General features: G+C 50.6%; 2 protein-coding genes across 7 annotated transcripts; one reads left to right on the plus strand and one right to left on the minus strand.

Moving 5' to 3' along the window:
* The first annotated feature begins 224 nt into the window (after positions 1-224).
* On the plus strand, positions 225-18,642 carry Lztr1 (leucine zipper like transcription regulator 1). 5 transcript variants are annotated; one of them, XM_047561375.1, is made up of 21 exons: positions 225-402; positions 1,245-1,307; positions 4,554-4,610; positions 7,036-7,115; positions 7,523-7,631; positions 8,325-8,408; positions 9,158-9,215; positions 9,876-10,015; positions 11,015-11,216; positions 11,625-11,780; positions 12,192-12,383; positions 13,130-13,222; positions 13,390-13,485; positions 13,570-13,723; positions 13,978-14,147; positions 14,324-14,480; positions 15,279-15,405; positions 15,498-15,647; positions 16,296-16,401; positions 16,488-16,568; positions 16,796-18,642. In XM_047561375.1, exons 3-21 carry the CDS (start codon positions 4,561-4,563, stop codon positions 16,910-16,912), a joined length of 2,322 nt encoding a protein of 773 aa, XP_047417331.1. In that variant the 5' UTR covers positions 225-402; positions 1,245-1,307; positions 4,554-4,560; the 3' UTR covers positions 16,913-18,642. The 5 variants fall into 5 exon arrangements, 4 of the variants coding, with proteins under 4 accessions (XP_047417331.1, XP_047417328.1, XP_047417329.1 ...); XM_047561372.1 differs by lacking the exon at positions 225-402 and adding an exon at positions 421-808; XM_047561374.1 differs by lacking the exon at positions 225-402 and adding an exon at positions 423-808 and having other exon boundaries at positions 12,273-12,383.
* An 834-nt stretch (positions 18,643-19,476) lies between these two features.
* On the minus strand, positions 19,477-22,051 carry LOC124990879 (THAP domain-containing protein 7-like). 2 transcript variants are annotated; one of them, XM_047561378.1, is made up of 3 exons: positions 21,763-22,051; positions 21,179-21,334; positions 19,477-20,163 (listed from the first exon to the last, which is right to left on the minus strand). In XM_047561378.1, the coding sequence occupies exons 1-3, from the start codon at positions 21,840-21,842 to the stop codon at positions 20,115-20,117; spliced, it is 285 nt and encodes a 94-aa protein (XP_047417334.1). In that variant the 5' UTR covers positions 21,843-22,051; the 3' UTR covers positions 19,477-20,114. The 2 variants fall into 2 exon arrangements, with proteins under 2 accessions (XP_047417334.1, XP_047417333.1); XM_047561377.1 differs by lacking the exon at positions 19,477-20,163 and adding an exon at positions 20,374-20,675.
* Positions 22,052-22,242: the final 191 nt, after the last annotated feature.

Below are 22,242 nucleotides of genomic sequence, written 5' to 3' on the forward strand. Positions count from 1 at the left end.
GAAGCAAAGGCTCTGCTATTAAGGGGAATAAGAATTCAGAGGCTCTGAGCTAGGCTTGGTTCCCAGAGGGGAGATGCAGTGGCGGGGGATGGGGTGCGCGCGCGTGTGATCTCGGGGAGCAAGCAGGAAGGGAAGAGCTGGGCCGCCTGCGATGCCGGAACCCTCCATCTGAGATCCCGGGAGCGGCGGAAAATCCAAACAGGAGCCACACGTTGGCGCAGGGCAGGCTGGGAACATCGAGTCCGCCGCCGCCTAAGGTTTACTTGTGGCGTGGACCTAGCAGGCTCCGGAAAGTGCTGTCCTAACAGATTTGGGATCAGGCCACAGCATTTACTGACAGGGGAACCTGGGCCTTATACTTCGCCAGAAATTCTTTCCGGAATGTTGAACGCTCCCGGCCAGGTCGGCTACCAAAATCCGTGTTTGCCTCCACAGTCACGAGGAGGGCTTAGACTTGTCCGGAAGTGTGGGCTGCCGTAATCGTGACGCTAGACGGAAGTGCAGCACCGTTGGCGCAGGGCTCGCTGGGAAATGTTGTCCTTTCTGGCTGTCTGGGGCGGTGGCCGCAAGTCCTGCAGACCCGGTGGCCAATTCGGCGTGCACCAGGGATGGCTGGGCCGGGTGGCTCTGGGGGCCCGATCGGGGCCGGGGCCCTGGCAGGTGGGGCGCGCTCCAAGGTAGCTCCAAGTGTGGACTTTGACCACAGCTGCTCAGACAGTGTTGAATACCTGACGCTCAACTTCGGGCCCTTCGAAACAGTCCATCGTTGGCGGCGCCTCCCGCCCTGCGACGAGTTCGTGGGTGCCCGGTACGGCAGGATTCAGGGGATTCTGAAAGCGCTGGGAGCGAGGTCCCAGGGCGGGCCTAGGGGCGAGGCTCGGGCATCGTGCCCTGGAATGAAATATGGTAGTGGGGCGGGTGGTGTCCAGGGCAGAGAAGGGAGTTCCTAGGGAATCCCAGAGTTGGGTGATTCTAAGCAGGTCCTAGAGCTGTTGTGTTTCTGTATAACTGGGGTCCCACCAACTGCGAGTTGAGGTGGGAAGTCCAGAGAATCCTCTGGTGGTGTCAAGCATCCCCACGTGCAGGGTCATTGGGGTGGTAGTAGAATTTTGGGGTCTATGTAGACCTTGTCAGTTGAGAGGTATTTTCCAACTTCTGTGGCAGTACTACACGTAATCCCATTCCTTGTGTGCTACCCACTAGTGTCCTGGCCTCACCACCATCCACCCCTTCTTTCTTTCTAGGCGCAGCAAGCACACAGTGGTGGCCTATAAAGATGCCATCTATGTATTTGGTGGGGACAACGGGTGAGTGTGAGCATCAGGTGTTTGGACCAGGTAGGGAGAAGCAGTGCGGTCTCAGATTGGGCCGGTGGAGCTCCACTGCTGTCTTTCCAGACGTTAGCTAAGCACTGTAAACCTCAGTTTTCCCTCTGTGAGGTTACCTGTACTTACCTTCCAGATTGTGGTGAGAATTAAATGAGATCCTACCCTCAAGGGCCTCCTCACAGCATTTGGTGGGTAGTGCATGCTCAGTATGTGGAAATGTCCCTCTTGTTTTGAGTGAGTAGATGTAGCTTTGAAAGACATATGTATCCTTGCTGCCAGCCCTGCCACTTTCTTCTTTCCCTAAACTTCCCTCTTAATCCACATGCTTACTTTGCAGTCAAAAAGTATGGAGCAGTTTTATTTATTTTGTGCATCTTCCACTTTTTGTGAAGGTTTTTATGTATTGCATAGGCTCCTGGGAAATAACCTCCTGATAATGACCTGATGTTCAGTTGGTGGTCATACTTCCATTCACACAAACTGCCACCAGTTAAGTTTAGCTAGTTTTCCTGTGGTGAGAGTGGAGTGTTTGTACATGATCCGTCCTGCATATGAGTCCTAGCTTTGCCCACACCTCAGAACCTGGCCTGAAGTCCAGAAAGGGCACTGCAGCCTGGTCCTACAGGACTCCTTGCAGGAGCTGATCTGAGGTTGGTGGGTGATTTGCGATCCTACCAGAACTTGCATGCTGGGCAGAAGGGCCTCCTTGGCCATAATCCCCTGGCTTCCAGCCTGTCTCTGCCAGTCTCTTTTCCAAAGGGCAGTCAGAGGGATCTATTTACAAATGCAAGTCAAAGCATATTCCTTCTCAACTCATAACCCTCTGATATCTCCCCACCTCTTTGAGTAAAAGCCCAAGTTCTCATGACAGTCTGTGATGCCACTGTTTCTCTGCCTATTCCTTTGCTGCACAGGCCCCTGCTGACTGCCTTGCTACCTTTAGATTGTTCCCAGTACCCTCCCACAATAGCTCTTTGCACTGGCTATTCCCTCCTTCCCACACTTTCTTCCTCTCTTCTGTTCCTCCCTTTGAGTAAAGCCTTTCCTCACATCCCTTACCTCTGCCACCTCCATTTGTCCTTGAAGCACACAGATTTTGATTAGGATCTGTGTCTTCTGCTACAGCAAGGCCTGTGCTCCCTTCACCCCTGTATCCTAGTACCTAGACAACTCAATAAATGTTGAAAAAGGAAATGAAATAAGAAAGAGGCATTTACTCAGCGAAATTTATTAGAAACTTTACAAGAATTTTCCAAACCAAAAAAGGCCTTGGTGTCAAGCACAGGGCGATAGATAGGAAATGGGGAACTTCTGTCCTCAGGAGTATTCTGTAGCAGGTAGAGTTGTGTAACAATTATGGAGCAATAAGTAGAAAAGTCTTTGCTATGATGTATCAAAAGATAAAATTACAACAGGGCTGGGGTTGTGACTCAGTGGTAGAGCACTTGCCTAGCATGTATGAGGTACTCAGTTCTATTCTTAGCACCACATATAAGTAAATAAATAAAGGTCCATCAACAACTGAAAATATTGGGGCTGGGACTGTAGCTCAGTGGTAGAGCACTTGCCTTGCACGTGCAAGGCACTGGGTTTTATCCTCAGAACCACATAAAGATAAATAAATAAAGATATTGTAAAAATAAATAAATATATTGTGTCCACCTACAACTAAAAATATTTTAAAAATTAAAAAAATATTTTTTAAAAAGATAAAATTACAACAAATTAATTTTAGAGGTGTTTGGCTTTTATTTTTGATTCATAAATTGAGGCAACCTCTATTCTACAGAATAGAATGAGAGTTCTCCCTGGACAAGAGCAACACAGTGGGTCATATAAGGCAGGAACAAGGAAACTGAACAAAAAACTGATTGGTTAACATTAGGTTACTTCAGGTTACCTTTTTTATAAAGGTTAAAGCAGAGGGGATTTCCTTATTACACTAAATCGGGTAGACTGGAATCAACTGTTTTCAGGAAAAACTGGTCTGTATTGAGATCTGTTTCCTTAAAGTTTCAGTTTATGAGACATTTGGCATAAGTACCTTTCTATTTTGGTTTGGTTTAGTTGTTGGGGGCCTAATACAGGAGGTCATTCCAAAACAGTGGCTTCCCATAATTTTATTTAACAAAGGAGACACTAAGAAACAGGATACAAGGTGTGGTGATGCAAAAAAAGCATTGTGGTGCATGCCTGTATTCTCACTGACTGGAAGCTGAAATGAGAGAATTGAAAGTTTGAGGCCAGCCTCAGAAATTTAGCAAAACATTGTTTCAAAATAAAAAATAATAAGGGTTGGGGATGTAGTTTAGCAGTAAAATGCTCCTGGGTTCAATCCCTGGTTAAAAAAAAAAAAAAAAAAAAGGAAACAGGAAATTTATCTCCCTTAGATTGTAACTCTGTAGACTGGAACAGGATTAGGGGATGAGGTAGGAGAAGAATGAGGAGGGGGAATAATTAGCCACAACATTAATTTCCAACCTCCTGGATTCCTGGCTGTATAACTTGAGGCACAACCTTTTATCTCCCAGGCTGTTTGTTCTTCTAAGAAATGGAGTTGGGGAGGGCTCCCACCTGGTGTAGACTGAGTAAGACCGCAGAGGGCACCTGGTACAGGCTCCACCTGAAGCTGGTGCTGGTCTCCTGTTGGTTTGCTCTTTTCCCTCAGACTAACAAGAGTTAGGTGGTAATATGGCAGCCCTGTAAGGAGGTACAATGGGTAGTGAATTTGTTTATGATTTTATTGTATCTTTAATGTAGTTGTTTTACTGGTTTTACAATCAATAAAGGGTGTTAGAAAGATCAGAGAGAAGCATCTCATTGTGGTGGTGCAGCCTCAGAGGAGGGGGATTGAGGCGAGTGAGTGGAGATTCTAGAGGTTGGGGTGAATGATGAATCTGTCCTCATGGCAACCTCTAATTAGGCTCCTGGTGGCTGGGATCATACTTTGGTCCTAACTCCAGGTGGGTTAGCCTTGCCCGTGTGGCAGCCCTCGTTCCCACATCAACTGGGAAGCCCTCTTGTTAGTCATCACTCTTGTCCCTCAGTCATCAGTTGGTTGCCTTGCCCTGGTCAGGTCCCAGAGGTCAGTGAGCTAGCCCAAAGTGACCCTTTCTGTTGTCCCCTGCAAGGTTTGCATGTAGTGCCCATCTTTAGAGTCCTGTTGGGGCAATACCCCACAAAGCACACCTGGCTAATGCCATTCTCTCCCTGGTTGCCTTTTAGGAAGACGATGCTCAATGACCTCCTGCGTTTCGATGTGAAGGACTGCTCCTGGTGCAGGTGGGCAGCCTCCCATGCTCTAAGACCCTGTCCTTCCTCCTGGAACACAGCAATGCTTTGCTGGGACTGGTTGCTGGCAGAATCAGCTGTTCTTAGAGAATCAGAGAGAAGGATCAAGGAGGAAAGAACCAGGGCCCCTGGGCCCTTGGGTGCCACAACCAGAATCTTAAGTATTTTCTTCCATTTCCTGGGTTTCTCTTCCAGTTACCACTGTGATTGATTATTTTGTGATTGAAACTAAGGGGTCTGTTTGATCTAGTTTTGAGTTCCCAAATTCTGCAGGAGAAGCCCCCCAGTTATCAGACTTCCTGGACCCGGGGCTCCTATGAGATCTGACGAAGGGCAGGGGAGGGTATCAGTTAATGAGTCTTCTCAGAATTGACCCTGTGCTGGTGCAGGATGCCACCCAAAGGTTAGCAGCAACATCTCTTCTCCCCTCCCTGCCCCATGGAGCCCATTGTCTGCCAGGAGACCACACTGGCAGTAGGCAGCATGTTCAGACTGACCAACCCCTTCCACAGAGACATCTCTCTCAGCTGTGTGACCACCAGTGAGAGACAAATGCCCTTTCTGAGCACTGCCTACTTGTGCCCATCTGTAACAGTCCAGCTGCTGCCTAGAAGCAGCTTATAGCTGAGGAGGAGATATAGATCCTAGGAGCAAGAGATACTGGCTTTTTGAACTCTTACCATCTGCTCACACAGGAACACAAACCCATGGAGCCCATTGTGACACCACACTCTGTTCTCAGTGACCATACTTGGCAGGTACTGTCTGTGGGCCATCACCTTGGTCCTCAGCAGCCCTTTGGGGTGGGGTCTCTGTCCTCTTTGGCAGAGGAGAATACCAGTGTTCAAAAGATGCCAGAACCCTGAGCCATACAGGGCAGCACCACTTGGCACCACATACCATCTGCTGAGGAGCTCTTGTCACACTTGGAATAGCTGCAGAAGTGGATATGTTGTTTCTCTCTTTATGATACAACTGTTAACTGATTAATTTTTAAATCATTGAAGAGCTGGATGTGGGCTGCAGCTAAAATCAGTCCCAACAACTGGGAAAGTTGAGGTAGGAGGATTGCAAGTTCTAGGCCAACCTCAGCAATTTAGCGAGACCATATCTCAAAAATAAAATAAAGCTGGGTGCAGTAGCACATGCTTGTAATCCCAGTGGCTTGGGGCTGAGGCAGGAGGATCATGAGTTCAAAGCCAGCCTCAGCAGTTTAGCAAGGCCTTGAGCAACTTGGTGAGATCCTGTCTCTAAGTAGTATATAAAAAAAGGGGCTGGGGATGTGGCTCAGTGTTTATGCGCCCCCTGGGCTCAATCTCCAGTACCAAAAATAAAATAAAATAAAATAAAATAAAATAAAATAAAATAAAATAAAAAGGACTGGGGATGTAGCTCAGAGGTATAGCACCCTGGGTTTGATCTCCAGTATCAAAAGATAAAAGAAAAAAAAAAGATCATTCTTAAGGCTAGCTATAGTGGCATACATCTGTAATCTGAGCTACTCAGAAAGCCAAGATACATGTTTCCAAGTTCAAGGCCAGCCTGTATAACTTACTGAGACCCTCTCTCAAAATTAAATTAAAAAGGTTGGGGAATGTAACTCAATGGTAGAGTGCTTGGTTAGCCTGTGCAAGGCCCTGGCAGTAATCCCCAGTACGGGGCAGGGTTGGGGTGCACAAAAATCACTCTGAAGACTTTGTAATTTTTTGTCAAAATTTGCTATAAATGGAGCTGGAGTTGTGGCTCAGGAGTAGAGCACTTGCCTGGCATGCGGGAGGCCCTGGGTTTGATGCTCAGCACCACATACAAATAAATAAATGAAAATAAAAAAGATCCATTAAAACAAAAAAGAAATATATGGCAGAACTAAGTTTCAAAAAAGAGAATTTGACGTAAAACTCAGTGGTTAAGCAAGCACCTGTGGTTTATTCCCTGGTACCAAATAAATAAATAATAAAAAATAAAGTTTCTATGAGAGATGTGCCACTTTTTAATTTTTTTTATTATTTTATTTATTTATTTTTTTTAACAGTACTGGGGATTGAGCATAGAAGCCAGAGTCACTTTATCCCTGATCTACATTCTCAATCCTTTTGTGAAATTTTGAGAGAGGGTATTGCTAAATTGCCCAGGCTGGCCATGAACTTGTGTTCCTCTGGTATTACAGGCTTAGCAAGTGGTCACCTTTGAAATGCAAAAATAAAAGGAAACTGGATACCATGGCATACCCTGTAGTCCTAGCACTCAGAAGTCTGAGGCAGGAGGATCTCTTGAGCTTACAAGCTCAAGGCCAGCCTGGGCAGTAAAGAGACATTTTTAAAAATTGAAGTATGAGGGTTGCCACCCTGTTTAGACATGAACTATCTTGACTATCTGGCTAATCCTTGGTGATATACCACCCTTGTGCCTACTGTAGGGCCTTTACCACTGGTACCCCACCAGCCCCTCGATACCACCACTCAGCTGTCGTCTATGGGAGTAGCATGTTTGTCTTTGGTAAGTAGCTTTCTTCCTGGTGGGCCCACAGCTGCCCTGTCCTCCTGCCAGCCTCCTCCTAACATGGGTCTTTTCATATCCTATACTTGGCAGGTACTGTCTGTCCATTCCTCACCTTTGTCCACTGATCTGCTTTGAATTCCTCTATTGGGCAGAGAACCTCTTTCCCTAACTGTCCTGAATCCATGGGGTTGGGTAATCTACCTCTGTGAGGGTTGGGGCAGGAAACAGTGTCATGGTCATCTCTGTGTCCCTAGAGTCCAACACCAAGGCAGGCAGGTAGGTAGTGTCCAGTAGTTTATAGTGGAGTCCAGTGGAGTCCCAGCTGGTGCATTTCGAGTGGGGCCAGATTCTGCCCCAGCTCCTGGAGTTTGAAGATATGTCATGATTCTCACTCTCTTTACCAGGGGGCTACACTGGAGACATTTATTCCAATTCTAACTTGAAGAATAAAAATGACCTCTTTGAATACAAGTTTGCAACTGGCCAGTGGACAGAGTGGAAAATTGAAGGACGGTGAGAGACCTGTGGGATCAGGAGTGACCTGGGTGGCAGCAGGCTTGAACTTGACCTCCTATCACATTTCAGACAGGGAGCCTGAGGCTGGGAGAGGCCTGAAGGCATGCTGCAGGCAGGTAGCCAGGAGTGGTCACTTACCCCAGGTGCCCATGGCCTACTCTCAGTTCTAGATGCCCTTCTTTTAGAAGAGTCCTGATGTGCTGCTTTGTGAGCACTCTCTGCTATTTTGTGGCAGCCGAAAGATGATGCTCTGCCTCCATGAACATCCGAGTTTCATTTTTGTTTTTGAGATGTTGTATATCAAACCTAGGGTTTCATGCATCCTGGATAAGTGTTCTATCACTGAGCCATATCCCTAACCTTACGTCTAGATTTCTTGGGCTGGGGAGATAGCTCAGTCGGTAAAGTGCTTGCCTTGCAAACACAAGGCCCTGGGTTCGATCCCCAGTACCGCAAAAAAAAAACAAGAACAAAAACATCTAGATTTCTTATCCAGCTATCACCCAGGTCTCACAAACTTACCTTCTGTTCTGTTGCTTGTTCCCAGTGCCCCAGAAGTGGCCCTCAGAGCCCCATTGTCAGGCAGATGTGACTCCAGCAGCCCAGCCTGTGGTTTCTGTCCCACTAGCTGGGGCTGTAAGCTCTGTCCTATACTGGATGGCTTCCTTATTCACTCCCTCCTTGCTTTAGGTTGCCAGTTGCCAGGTCAGCTCATGGAGCCACGGTGTACAGTGACAAGCTATGGATCTTCGCTGGCTATGATGGCAATGCCAGGTAGGCAGTGGCCTGGTCTATGTACCCCACCTATGAATGTACGTGGGTACACAGTGAGCTTTCCTGGAATTTGAGAACTTAGGCTGGGAAAAGTCAACCTGGTAGATTTTGAGTACTTGCTACTCTGGGGGTTTCCCTGGAGGGGGCATGGTTGTGGGAGACGAATTTGGGCAAATGGTGGTGGGGCTACTGAATGGAACCCTCAACCAATCCTGTGATCCCTTGAATTAGTCAGATGAGGATACTTGGGGACCACAGGGAGGAGGGACCCTGAGAGGCCCAGTGGGTAGGTGGGTGGGCAGTGTCAGGGCACACCCAGCCTTGGGTTCCTGCCTATGTCACAAGCATTTTCCCTCTAATTTTAGATGATTAGTTTTGCTGTATTTTTTTGATTACAAAAGTAGCATGTGTTTATCCAAAACTTTAGCATTGTAGAAATTCCTAGCAGTATAGTGGTAGTGGTGATTTTTGTGATATCTACAGTTCACTCCCTGCTATGGGGGAGAATAGCTGAGGAAATAGTGGCCCTGCCCTACTGCCCCAGATGTTGTATATGAGGCTACTTGTTCCTATCTGGGCTGGACAGGGGACTGGAATGGCAAGGATTTGGTGCATTTCTGCTCTCAAGCCCAGCTCCCACCTCATAGCTTCACAGATTGGGCTGGTTGTTCTTCCCTGCAATCATCTGCCCTGGCCAGGCCCTGGTCTACCCTGACAGCCAGACCCCTGATCCCTTTTTCCTAATGCAGGTTGAATGACATGTGGACGATTAGCCTCCAGGACCGGGAGCTCACATGCTGGGAGGAGGTAAGGGGCACAGAGAGCTTCTGGGGTAAAGACAAGGGCTGGTGAGGGATGCAAGAAGTCAGGGTAGGATGACAATGGAGGCTGCTTTTTTGCCCTTGCCAAAGCCCAGCTTCACTCTCCTCCATGACCTGCTAGGAACCTCAAGACCAATTCTAGTAACAGTTGCACAGTGACTGAAGACTCTTCAGTCCTGGGGCTGGGGATGTGGCTTAGTTGTAGAGTACTTGTGTAGCATGTGCAAGGCCCTGGATATGATCCCCAGCACTGAAAATTAAAAGGGGGTGCACTGAGTTCTGAATGGGCAGAGTACTGTGTGTTGTGATGATGAATATTATTTTGCTCTAATCTACTTTTATTTGAACATAGTGAGGACAGCTTGCTCTCTTGTGTCCTGATCATTGGAGTTTCCGTTGGGACTTTCCTTCCCTTGTAGAAATATATGATTTTTAACCTCTAATGAATTTACCCTTGTGGTTTTAGCCCCCACTGGTCAAAAAACCAGACTCATGTAAGTGAGATGGGTTGTAAGCTGTTCAGCAAAAACTGGTCTATGAACCATCATTCACAAAGTTTCAGGAATGAAGGTCCCCCCATTAAGTACATAGAAATGTGAGCTAAGGTCCTGTGAGGGCCTTGGTCTGAGCTATACCCCAATCGCAGGTGGCCCAGAGTGGTGAGATCCCACCATCTTGCTGCAACTTCCCTGTGGCTGTGTGCCGGGACAAGATGTTTGTATTCTCAGGACAGAGTGGAGCCAAGATAACTAACAACCTCTTCCAGTTTGAATTCAAGGATAAGACGTAAGCACCCTGGTTGGGGAGGCGGCATGGTTAATGCTCTACCCTGTTTCTGGTAGCCATGGTAGCCCATCTATCCAAGTTCTCACATATAGCAGGAACACACAGCCTGGAGCAGAGATGTTGACACACCCACCAGACTCCTCAGGTTTGACTGTAGTTCAGCAAGATAGTATCTGGACCAGGGTCCCTTGCTGAGCCTCCCTCTAAAGGGCAACTCCTACCCTGTGACTGGCTTGGTCAGTCCCACCAGTAACAAATGTGACTGGCACAGCTGTCCTCTGATGGCAGAAGATGGGAGGGGTGCCCAGCCCTGAGAAGTGGCCTACACTATCCTTGGCTGCCAGTTGACTTTTCTCCTGTGATGGTGCTGTCTTCTGTTCCTGGGAGTGAATGGAAGAGAGAAAACATGGACTTGGAAGGGGACTCAGAAATTGTCCTTTAGATCAGGGATAAGTGATCTAAAGGGCTGGCATCCCTGGTTGAGGGAAACCTCTTTGGGTGATGGGCAGGGGGTGGTTAGCATACTGCCAGATGGCATAGCCAGGATCTATTTTGGTTCTTCAACTAACTTAGCAAAAAAGGGGGTTTGCTGGAGGGGATTTGTAGGAGCAGCATTAGCATGTGGGGTCCAGAGTAGGGACTTGGCTGTCTGGGCAGCAACCCACAGTGGCACATGTATATCTATGCACAACTTCATTCCCCAGAGAGCAAACTGCCCAGAGGTCAGATGACACCTTTCTCATACCATTATTGCTTCCTGCTTTATGTTAAGGGGAGGGGGTCTTGTGCAGGACCCCATGGAGTTGGACAAGGCTAGTGGTGCCAAAGCTAAACAGGGCATGGAATTCTGGGGACCCACACCTAGGCCCTCCCTTGAAACCTTGAGCTGGCCACCACAGGAGTTGCAGGGTGACTTCATAGGAGGAATCTATTGTGGGGAGGCTGTGGTAAGGAACAGCCTTACCTACCACAGTAGTGGTTTACTATTGTGTGCCCCAGGTGGACACGCATCCCCACCGAGCACCTGCTCCGGGGCTCCCCGCCGCCCCCACAGCGGCGATATGGACACACCATGGTGGCCTTTGACCGCCACCTATATGTATTTGGGGGTGCAGCTGACAACACTCTTCCTAATGAACTGCATTGCTACGATGTGGACTTCCAGACCTGGGAGGTTGTCCAGCCCAGCTCTGACAGTGAGGTGAGCACTGCCAAGCTATGGAGTGGGAGTTCCAGGGGGTCCTGACCCAATGGCTGGATGCCAATGGCACCCATCCTACTCTCACAGCCTCGGGAGACTCCCAGGGCTCCAAGCAGTCAAGAGGAGCAAGGCCAGGATACCCTGGGTCCTCAGCCCTGAATGCCTGCCTCTTTGGCTCTCTAACCCTTATTGCAGTCTGCAGGTTTTTAATATTCCATGTTTCATCCCATCTGCACTATGCTGCTATCCTGCAAACCTTTATGACGAAACCTGCTTTGACTGAGCTCATCTTCACAGCCCTTATTCTGTTCCTTTTCCTTCCTTCTAAACCCACAGCATGCTCTGGCAGGGATGACAGCCTACCCAGCCCTTCCTGACTGGTCACATGCCCATGTTTCTCCCCACCAGGTTGGTGGGGCTGAGGTGCCTGAGCGAGCTTCCAATTCTGAGGAGGCACCCACCCTGACCTCTGAGGAGCGGGGCAGCTTCAAGAAGTCCCGAGATGTGTTTGGCTTGGATTTTGGTACCACTTTACCTAAGCAGCCCACCCAGCCAGCATCAGAGGTAAGGGCCAGGGACTTTTGTTAAGGCTCCATCACCCCTTGAAGCAGGTCCTATGGTTAACCTCTTACAGATAGGGAGAAGGAAGTTCTGAAAATTATTAGGGTCACCCATCAAAGGAGGCACAGGGGGGCTGGGGATATAACTCAGTTGGTAGAGTGCTTGCCTCGCATGCACAAGGCCCTGGGTTCAATCCCCAGTACCACACATACACACACACAAAAAGAGTCACAGGTCCAGGAGCCCAAGCACTGTTGGCTGGACCGTGGTCCCTGGGGACTCCAGACTTTGCCTTCTAGGGTCTGTTCATCCTGAGAGTCATAGAGCCTATCCTGTCCCACTCATCTACCATGGCCCTGGCACCCAGGAAATTTGTAACCTCAGGGACTGGACTGTTTGGCCTCTCCTTTACAGCCATATCCTTGCCCACTCCAACCCCACTGCTGGAGACCCTGCCCCACCTGCTCCCCTCTGCCCACTTGTCACCCTTCCCAGCTGCCCAGTGGGAGGCTCTTCCATGCTGCTGCTGTGATTTCTGACGCCATGTACATCTTTGGGGGCACCGTGGACAACAACATCCGCAGTGGGGAGATGTACAGGTTCCAGGTATGTGACTCAGGGACTTATAGGCCTGCTGGAATGGACAAGTCCTAGTGATAGAAAACTGAAGCCTGGTAGGTAGGGGCAGGGCTTGTCCAAGGGTGCCTGTTGATAGTACTGAGCCTGATGGGATAGGAACCTCTTTAAGGCCAGTGGTGGGGAGTGATGGCTCTACTTTGAGGGAAGGCTGAGGTGACACTAGGAGTAGGTCACCTTCAGTGCAGAATGAACCAGGCAGAGCCTCAGCAGGGTAGGGAGATGCGAGGGACTAACAGCAGACCTAGTGGAGGCAGCCTGGCTAGCACTGGGACCTACAGGACACCCATAGCCTGGAGGAGTCAGGGTTGACACTAGCTTCCCAGGGGAGCTTCTTCCTACACTTGGAAGAACAGGTGGTCAGAGCAGGAGTCCATGGGACAGTGGAGTAAGGGACAACTCCCTGGAGGAAGACAGAGGTGTGCTGGTGGAGCCAGCATGAATACATGGGTCCAGGCAATGGAGATGCCACAGCCCTGCCAAAGTCTGGGGAATCAGCTTAAGGCAAGGAATAGCAGTGAGAATAGCTTGTGGGTGTGGCACCAGTGGGCAGTTGTAGGCACCAAGGCCCATAGCAGGGCATGCCTGTGGGTAGAGAGATAACTGTTCCCTCTCCTCAGCCAGGCCTGTCTGCCTTTTGGTTCTGTGGGTTCACATGGGCTGGACAGGAGCCTCAGGGTTGGCCTACATGGCAGCACTGGGGTCTTCTTCTGCAGTTCTCCTGTTATCCCAAGTGCACGCTGCATGAAGACTATGGACGGCTATGGGACAGCCGCCAGTTCTGTGACGTGGAGTTCGTGCTGGGAGAGGTGGGTGCCCTTCCTTAAGCCCAGCCCCACTTGCTTTGCTTACAGAGTGGGAACTTCACTCTTAGAGGCCCAGCTGACTACATAGTGGTGACTGTCCTAGCCAGCCAGCTGGCCTTTGTCCCCTGGAATGCGGGTCTTGTACCCTTCACATATCCTTCTTTGTGTAGAAGGAAGAGTGTGTGCAGGGCCATGTGGCCATTGTCACTGCAAGGAGCCGCTGGCTCCGCAGGAAGATCATGCAGGCACGTGAGCGATTGGCCCAGGTAAGGTTCCCCTCCACTGCTGAACTGGGTAGCTGTGTCCACTGTTCACTAGGGTTCCCTTGAGTTTCCTTCTTTTCCCCTCAGAAGCTGGAGGAGGAGGCAGCTCCTGCTCCCAGGGAGGCCCCTTGTGGAACACGGCTTCCCCTTCTCCGTGTGGCCATTCGGGAGGCTGAGGCCCGACCCTTTGAGGTTCTCATGCAGTTTCTCTACACCGACAAGATCAAGTACCCAAGGAAAGGTGTGCCTGGAGTGTGGGTGGTATAGTCGCAGGGGAGGGGGTGAATAGCAGAGCCAGAAGGTGGGTATGCTAGTCATGCCTTATAGACGGCCCCCTGAGGCTCAGAGGCTGTGGTCACCCTTGATCACCTGTGATCACAACAGCCAGCATGTGACCCAGCTGACACCTGGCAGCCCTGACCCACACCCATCTGTGGAGGGACCCCTAGGTCTCCCCTCCTGGGATCCCTGAGGCTCAAGGACTTTTGGGTGCAGGCCATGTGGAGGATGTGCTGCTCATCATGGATGTATACAAGTTGGCGCTGAGTTTCCAGCTATGCCGCCTGGAACAGTTGTGTCGGCAATACATTGAGGCCTCTGTGGACCTGCAGAATGTGCTGATTGTGTGTGAGAGTGCTGCGAGGCTGCAGCTGGGACAGCTCAAGGTGCGGGCAGGGGTTAGTGCTACAGCTGGGACCATCTGCCAGCCAGGGACTCTATTGGATGGGGTGGGTCATGCATGTTCAGGCTGGGTCCCAACTCTGCTCCCTGCAGCAAGCCCCTTGCCCAGCTTGGGACCTTGGCCTGACCCCTCTTGCCTGCCCGGGCCTGTCTGTCCCAGGAACACTGCCTGAACTTCGTGGTGAAGGAGTCCCACTTCAACCAGGTGATCATGATGAAGGAGTTTGAGCGCCTCTCATCCCCACTGATTGTGGAGATTGTGCGGCGGAAGCAGCAGCCACCCCCTCGTACCTCCTCAGACCAGCCCATGGACATTGGTAGGTAACCCTTTTACCCTGTACAACGGGGAGTAGGGAATGGTATTCATCTTGGGTAGAACACTTCAGAGCCATGACAGCACCTGCTAAGCCCTTGTGGCAGGAGGTGTGTCTGTGCTCCATGTACTGCTAGGCACAAGGGCAGGGATGGACAGAGGAAGGCAGACTTCCTCAAAACCCACAGGGCTTTCCATAGCAGGCTGTGCAGCAGTGAGCCTGGATTCCCTAAGCCCATTTCTGGGTTGAACATGGGTACTTCCTTCTGCCTGGGCTGTCAGGTCTGATGGCTCAGGGTCAGTGATCAGCTGCTGAGTATCTATTTTAGGCACAGTGAGGGTTGTGAACATCCTGCAGCCTCATAAACTTCCAGTGCTTTCTTGTCCCCTCTCACTCTGGAAGAGATGTCACAGGCTCCTTTGTATTCCCAGTGTTCCTTGGGGCCCATGCTGGCTCTGGCCACTGGTCCTTGGTGATATCTGGAGACACCAGAGGTCAAGTGATAGGCCCAAAGAAGGGTATAGTGGCCAAGTTGTGGAAAATCAGATGTTGGTGGTGGCAGCCTCGGGACTACCTTTGGAGATGCAGTGGTTCAGTCAACCTGAGGAACTGAGAGGAGAAAACAGACTGGAGACTCATCTGGCCTTGGGAAGCTTTGTGCAGGGCAGCATTGTGGGCTGATATATGGAGAGGCAGTGCCTGTGGAGGTCCTTAGGCTAGAATATACAATAGCCCCTTTGCTCAGTATCTGCTTAGGGTATGGAGAGGCCACCTGTTCAGGGTCCCTCCACATCTCCCCAGGCACGTCTCTGATCCAGGACATGAAAGCATACCTGGAGGGGGCAGGTGCAGAATTCTGTGACATCACTCTACTGCTGGATGGGCATCCACGGCCAGCTCACAAAGCCATCCTGGCAGCCCGCTCTAGGTGGGTCAAAGGCCTATACAAAAGGGCAGGGCAGGGCCCAGGTGTTGGCTTCCTTCTTCTGAGAGATGGGCATTTGCACCCCTCTCCCACAGCTACTTTGAGGCCATGTTCCGGTCCTTCATGCCTGAGGATGGTCAGGTAAACATCTCCATTGGGGAGATGGTGCCCAGCAGGCAGGCCTTCGAGTCCATGCTGCGCTACATCTACTATGGAGAAGTCAACATGCCACCTGAGGACTCCCTGTATCCTCATAACTCTGAGGACACTCTCTGGTCATCACTGAGGGGTCACAGCACCCCCTTGGACTACTTTGGGCCCCCCTGTCTTGGCTAGATGGGGGTGGCCCACCTCCCCATTCTAGAGGATTACCCAGTGTCTGGTGCTGGGCCTGGTTCTCTCCAAGGGCTCTAGAGCAGGTGGACAGCTGGTAGGCAGGGTTCACAACCTGGGAGAATGGTGTTGGCCATTGTTCTCTTACTTCACGTCAGTGGTGTCAAAACCTTTTTTCCCCCCTCTTTGCAGGGCTGGGCATCCAGCCCAGGGCCTCGTGTATTCTAGGCAAGTGCCTGACCACTGAGCTACATTCCAGCTTCTTCAGTGGGATTTAAACATGGGGTACTAGGATGCCTGTTGAGCCAGTGAGGTTATGGAGTTCTGCAAATATGCATATAAGAATGAGATTTGTGGTTTTCTTTGGATCTTGAATGGAGCCTTTGAACCACTTGATGGTTCAGAACCTGTTTAGAGAGCAAGCCAGTGTCTACATCTGGATGAAGCCCTGGCCTCTGGTGTGTGAGACTCCTGCAGCACATTCCTGGGGGAGAATAGAGAGAGCAGCTGGATGGGCAAATGGGCTTCCTTTGGCCAGTTGCTCCTTAACCAGTCCCCAGCTACCTGTTTGCTGCCCCCTACTACTATGGCTTCTACAACAACCGGCTGCAGGCATACTGCAAGCAGAACCTGGAGATGAACGTAACTGTGCAGAATGTGCTCCAGGTATAGCCCCTGGTGCCTCCAGGCCACACCTCTTCCTCTGTGGGTGGGGGAGGTGGGACAATGCTTAAGAATTCCTGCCATTGCAGATCCTGGAGGCTGCTGACAAGACACAGGCACTGGACATGAAGCGGCACTGCCTCCATATCATTGTGCACCAGTTCACCAAGGTTAGGGTCTGTCTGGATCCAGAGCTCACCCACATCAGTACTTCATGGAGGTGGCGGGGGGGTGCGCCTGGGCTGGGCCAAGCAAAGTCTGTACTTACTGGCCACTACTCTGGTTCTGAGTCAGCCCAAGCCCTGAGAAGTTGGGCCCCCAAAGAACTTAGCTACCCACACTGGCCCTTATACCAATCTGGTTCTATCTCATTTTGGCCTTTTGGTCATCTGTACAGGTCTCCAAGTTACCCACGCTGCGGTCACTGAGCCAGCAGTTGCTGTTGGACATTATAGACTCTCTGGCCTCACACATCTCTGACAAGCAGTGTGCAGAGCTGGGTGCTGACATTTGAGGGCACCACTGGTGTCAAACCAGCATGGAAAATGATGCCGGATTGCTTGACCATTGCTCTGGCCATTCATGTACCTGCAGTACCAGTGGAGTCCAGGATCAGTGTGGTCAGAACCTCCAAATGGAACTCAGCAGGTGCAGGGGACCCCAAATGCCTAATTTCATCAATGTGGACAAAGGGCTCATAGGGCTGGAATAGTGAAGTAGATCCCTTTTTAAGCTGCTACTTTTTCCTGGGTGGGAGGCCAGGATTCTTAAGTGACTGGAATACTACAGGAGACAGGGGACCTGGGGACCAACCAGTAATGGGGAGACTAGAAAAGTAGCTCCAGAGCTGGGCATGGGCTTTGGGAGATAGCCAGGCCCTGTGGTCCTATGGATTCAGGCATAAAGTCCTGTTGTACAGGTCCCTCTCACATGGTGAAGGGGACTTGGCAGAATTACTGTGGCATAAGGGAGTCCTCCTACATAAGGCCCCACAACACTCTCAAGTATTTCGTGTAAGGAGTCCCTCTGCCCCCCAGGAGCTTGTGAATACAGACCAATGACAGGAGGTTCGCTCTGTCTCCAGAGATTAATTTTGGAGTGATGAGCCCAGAGGTCAGTTCCCAGTCATGCTGGGCTGGGCCTGGCTTCCAGAGGGGTTGCAGATTCCCAGCTCATCTCTGTGTACATCTGGGCAAAGGAGAAGTCAGCAGAGATGTCCCCAAGTATTTATTCTGTCATGGACATGCCTCCAGTAAAGCCAAAGCAGTGCTACCTACACGTGCCAAGCTGGCATAGTCTCCAACACTGGTCTGTGGTTCTCAGCCTCTGTGCCCTCCCACAGTGCAGCATAGGCTGTGTGGCAGCCTGATGGCTTGGCTGACCCCCAGACACAGGTTCAGTCAATTTTGCCTCTCTATCCACAACTCCCTGACACCACCTGGTGTCACCCATTCATAAGGTGGAAAAAAATATAGGAGGTATTCAGATGGACCCCTCCCTGAGAGCCCAGCAGTAAGGTTTCTCTTGTCTCCTGCACATCTCTGTTGGATCCCAAGGAAGACTCTCCCCTCTTGCCTGGGCAAGGAGCTGAGGAAAGATCAGAGAATTCTCCTGTCACCCAAAATTACAACCTATATCAATCCATTCTGATGAAGGAGGTTCAGTTGTGCTTTTCCAGGAACCAGAATGCATTGTGCTGTCTCTGGAAGCCAGAATACACCTTGGGGCATCTTTTCTCTTTCTGGCCTTAGAGCACATTTCTTCCTTCTGGTTGAGCTCCACCTAGATATGACCCTACCATAGGGCCCCAAGTGGCTGCAAGTAGGTGGAGGTGGGGTATCCTTAGCCAGGTGTAGCAGATCCATAAAACCAGACACCTGGAAAGGGACCTGGTGCAAGATGAGCAGGGAAATGAAGGCGGTGTGGAGCAGAAACTGAAGAAGGTGACTGAGCTGAGGGGCAGTCCCTATGAAGAAGCAGCAGGCTAGAATTGAGAAGGGGTAGCCTGGGTTGGGCAATAAGGCCAGGTATAAATGACTCAGTGTGCCACTGAGTGACCTGCCAAGTTTCCACCAGACTTAGGCCTATCACACCCCCAGGGCAGCCTCAGCCAACCCTGTCTTGGAAAGGCAGGCCTGAAGGCCTCATTTAAACCCTGCTCTATGCAGACCCTTGTTAACTGGACCGTTGAGTATTTCTTCCAGACAAGATATGAATAAATTAAATAAATAAAAGCAAATTTGAGAACATCATGTATCAGTTTGGGGACTAGAAAGATAGGTGGGCTCCTTGTGCTATGAGACCAAGGACTAATAGGGAGAGGTCATGCTGGTATTGACAATCAGCCATGCATTTTGCTGTTTGCCAGTTCACACACAAAGTGAAGCCTTTCAAATTCTTATCAGCTAAAGAAATATGTCACTGAAGCCAGGATCTGCATGTCTGCCTCCAAGGTCTACCCACCTCTTCCTAAACTTCCAGGATCTAAAACTTCTTTGGATAGGCCTCATTACTAGCCAAGCAGAGCAGCCACAGAATGTCAGTGATAGCCATCATCATTCCCTTTTTCCTTATGGATAAAAACCCAGTATTTAGCAGTGCAGGGGATGGCCTTCTGACCTGCCCCACAGGTGGACAGAAGCTTATTGTGCCTTTGTATATTATGAATGTTCTTAAAGGGGCTAGCTTGCTTCAATTAATGTTGTTTTGGGATCCAAGTTAGAGTGCCTGGCACTGTCCAAAGAACCATATGGGGCAAAGCATTGTTTAAGCAGGAGTGTCTAACACCTGTTCACCCCTATCACTGAAGGGGTTGTTAGGAACCAGGCTCTCAACTATCCACAGCCACACATTTTGGATCCCCCTAGTGACTGTAGACACTGGTGGGAATAAGCCTTGTACCCTGAGCTGAGCCAGAGAGCAGGCAGCCTTCTAGAATCTATTTTAATATGGCATCTGGTGGGTCCTATGGATGCAATTTTTTTTTTTTTTTTTTTTTTTTTTGGCAGTGCTGGGGATCGAACCCAGGGCCTTGTGCTTGCAAGGCAAGCACTCTACCGACTAAGCTATCTCCCCAGCCCTGGATGCAATTTTTAAAATATATTTTTTAGATATGGATAGACCTTTCTTTTATTCATTTATTTATATGTGCTGCTGAGAATCGAACCTAGTGCCTCAAACAAGCTAGGCAAGAGCTCTACCAGAACTCCAGCCCATGGATGCAATTTTGATCATGTGCTGACAGATACTAAGGACGGAAGAAGCTTTAGCCTTGATGAGTGAATCTTCCCTCAGGCACACTGCAACTCAGCTGCATGGCAAAAGTCCTTTACATGTTCCTTCAGAGTCTGACAGGCATCTGCCTATGCCTACGCCGATCCAGCTTAGTCAGCTGCAGCCTTAATCACTGCTCCTGTGCCTGCAAGCATGGAGATGGCAGTGGGTCTTTTACATGACACTGCCCATCTGGAAGTTGGATATTTAGAACACAGCCTCTGATGGGTGGCAGCAAGGTATACCAAGAAACCTTAGTGGGAGAAAGGCCAAAGTCTGAGAGAGGAACAGTGCTGCTCTGGTGAGGGCTGGGCACCTAAGGGCCTAGAAACTCTACAAAGAGGCTGCCAGGGCCAAGGCCAGGGGCAAGTTCCAGCCTCCCAGATGAGCTGAGAGGCAAAATGGCAGGTCCTGAGGCTTCTTTCACAGGAAAGCAGGTGACATCAGCATGAAGAGGTAAAAAGAATGAAGATGTGGACATCATCAGAGCAGCTGGAGAGGAGAAAGATATGGACAGACCACATTTTATAGTACTGACAACATATAAATCTTCACGAAAACGTTGGTGCCCTAAGTGTACCATCTGGGTAGACACTAAAGCCCTGTTTGCTCAGTCAGAGGTGGAAGTGTGGGGAATCTCCTAACCACAGCACGTACTGCTTCTGACTTTTTTTTTTTTTTTTTTTTTTTTTGGTACCAGGGACTGAATCAAAGGGTACTTAGCCATTGAGCAACATCGCTATGCATTTTTTTTTTTTTTGAGACAGGGTCTTGCTAAATTGCTCAGAACAGCTCTGAACTTGGAATCCTCCTGCCTTGTTCTCCTGAACTGCTAGGATCATAGGCAAGCACTATCCCTTCACATACAGCTTATTGAATTCTAAAATCAGGTAACCCTGAGGGAACCCGGTGGATAACTCTCTCTTTTGTTCTTAGCTGTTCTGAATTTGGAAAAAGACTCAAATATGGTGGGAACCGCCCCTTCCTTCAGCCTGTGATAGCCACTGTGGGGAAAAGCAGCCCCAGTGAGCTGAAGAACAAGTGCCACCACATGGGCCATCTCCCCCTGGTACCCAACATGGGTTCCCCAGTACTGGGATTGTGGCAGGATGGAAGACACACAACTAACAAGTTTGAAAAAAATGCCAAGTTAGGCAGACTCCCACCAATCTCTTAAAAGCTGAGATGGGCGAAGAAGCTCCACCAACAGGGATGAGTGGACAAGGCAAAAAGAATTCTTTTAGGCTTTCTGGGAGGCCTGGGTGACGACACTCCCTGAAACAGCTATTTTTCTCTGGTGTCACTGGCAAAGTGATCCTGGAAGTAGGCTTTATTGTACACAAAAGGGAAAGAGGAAACACTCTTGGAATCATGTCTGCCTGTCCACCTGGCAAGCTGTCCTCATGGCTGCTGCTCAGCGACTGCCTCTTCAGGACACTGCTGTCCTGCTGTCTACTACTCCGACACCCCATACCCTGCCCCAATGCTGGCTGGCAAAGAAGCCCACCTGATTCCCACCAGCTCAAAGCAGTTCTCCTCGAAATGTTTGGAGCAGAAGTAGATGTACTCAGAGGCAGGGTCCCACAGGCCCTGGCCGCTGGGGTCCAGGCGCTGACAGTTGGCCAGCCACAGGCTACGCCTCGGATTGTCCTTCTTGGGAAGTCTGCAGAACCACAAACCTGTGAGAACCAGGCTGCCGGAGCCCCTGGACTCATGCTGTTCAAGTTCCCAGGGAGGAAGAGTAGGCCCTGCACATGCCGCCAGGAGACCTCCCTTGACCCTGGCGGAGAAGCATCCCCGCTACCCCTGGCACAGACGAAAAAACTGGGCCCTGGAGAAAGCAGGCAGCGTGCTGAGCGTCAGCTGGCCGGTAAGAGAGAGGACCAAGTCGAAGCCTGGTAGGCGACCCGTCTTTCTTTCGGGACCGGACTCAGACGCAAACGGTCCGATCCCTTCACCCTCCCACCCACAGGTTCAAGCCTCACAGGCCTAGAGGAAGGAGGGACGAAGGCGCCGTCGCGGCTCCAAGCGGCGGAAAACAAAACGCATGCGCTAGCCAGCCCTCGCGCACTAACACGCACGCGCGCCGACCTGTGGAAAGAGATGCCGCGGTTGCGCGTCTCGCGCGTATCCCGTGTGCAGCAGCCGGCGGCAGAGCAGTGGCGGGGCATCTGGGGAAGAGGCGGGAGCTAGGTCGCCGGCGGCCGTCCGGCCCCACAGTGGCTTCACGACCCCAGCCGCCACACCCTCCAGGGAAAAGTGGCCCGTAGGGACCCTAGTAGCCCGATCTCGTCCCAAACCCGTCCAGCCCGTTTTCTTTGAGTCCCGTCAGCGGCACTCACGGTCCCGCCATTGCTGCGTCGCGGAACTCTCGCGAGTGGTGCAGCTCAGCGGAAGTCCGTACCATAGAGCGTCGGGAAGGAACGGCGCTCGCGAGCTGGGGCGGGTTGGCGCCGGAAGCTGCGGGCGTGCCCTCTGTCGCGCCTGCGTCATCCTAACTCCCTGGGATACTCGTCGCTCTCTTGGGTCGTTCCTCTGTCCAAGGTTAACCCTTCGTAAAGTGCCGCATTC

The sequence above is a fragment of the Sciurus carolinensis genome, chromosome 8 (assembly GCF_902686445.1).
Source record: "Sciurus carolinensis chromosome 8, mSciCar1.2, whole genome shotgun sequence".
NCBI classification, from domain to species: Eukaryota; Metazoa; Chordata; class Mammalia; order Rodentia; family Sciuridae; genus Sciurus; species Sciurus carolinensis.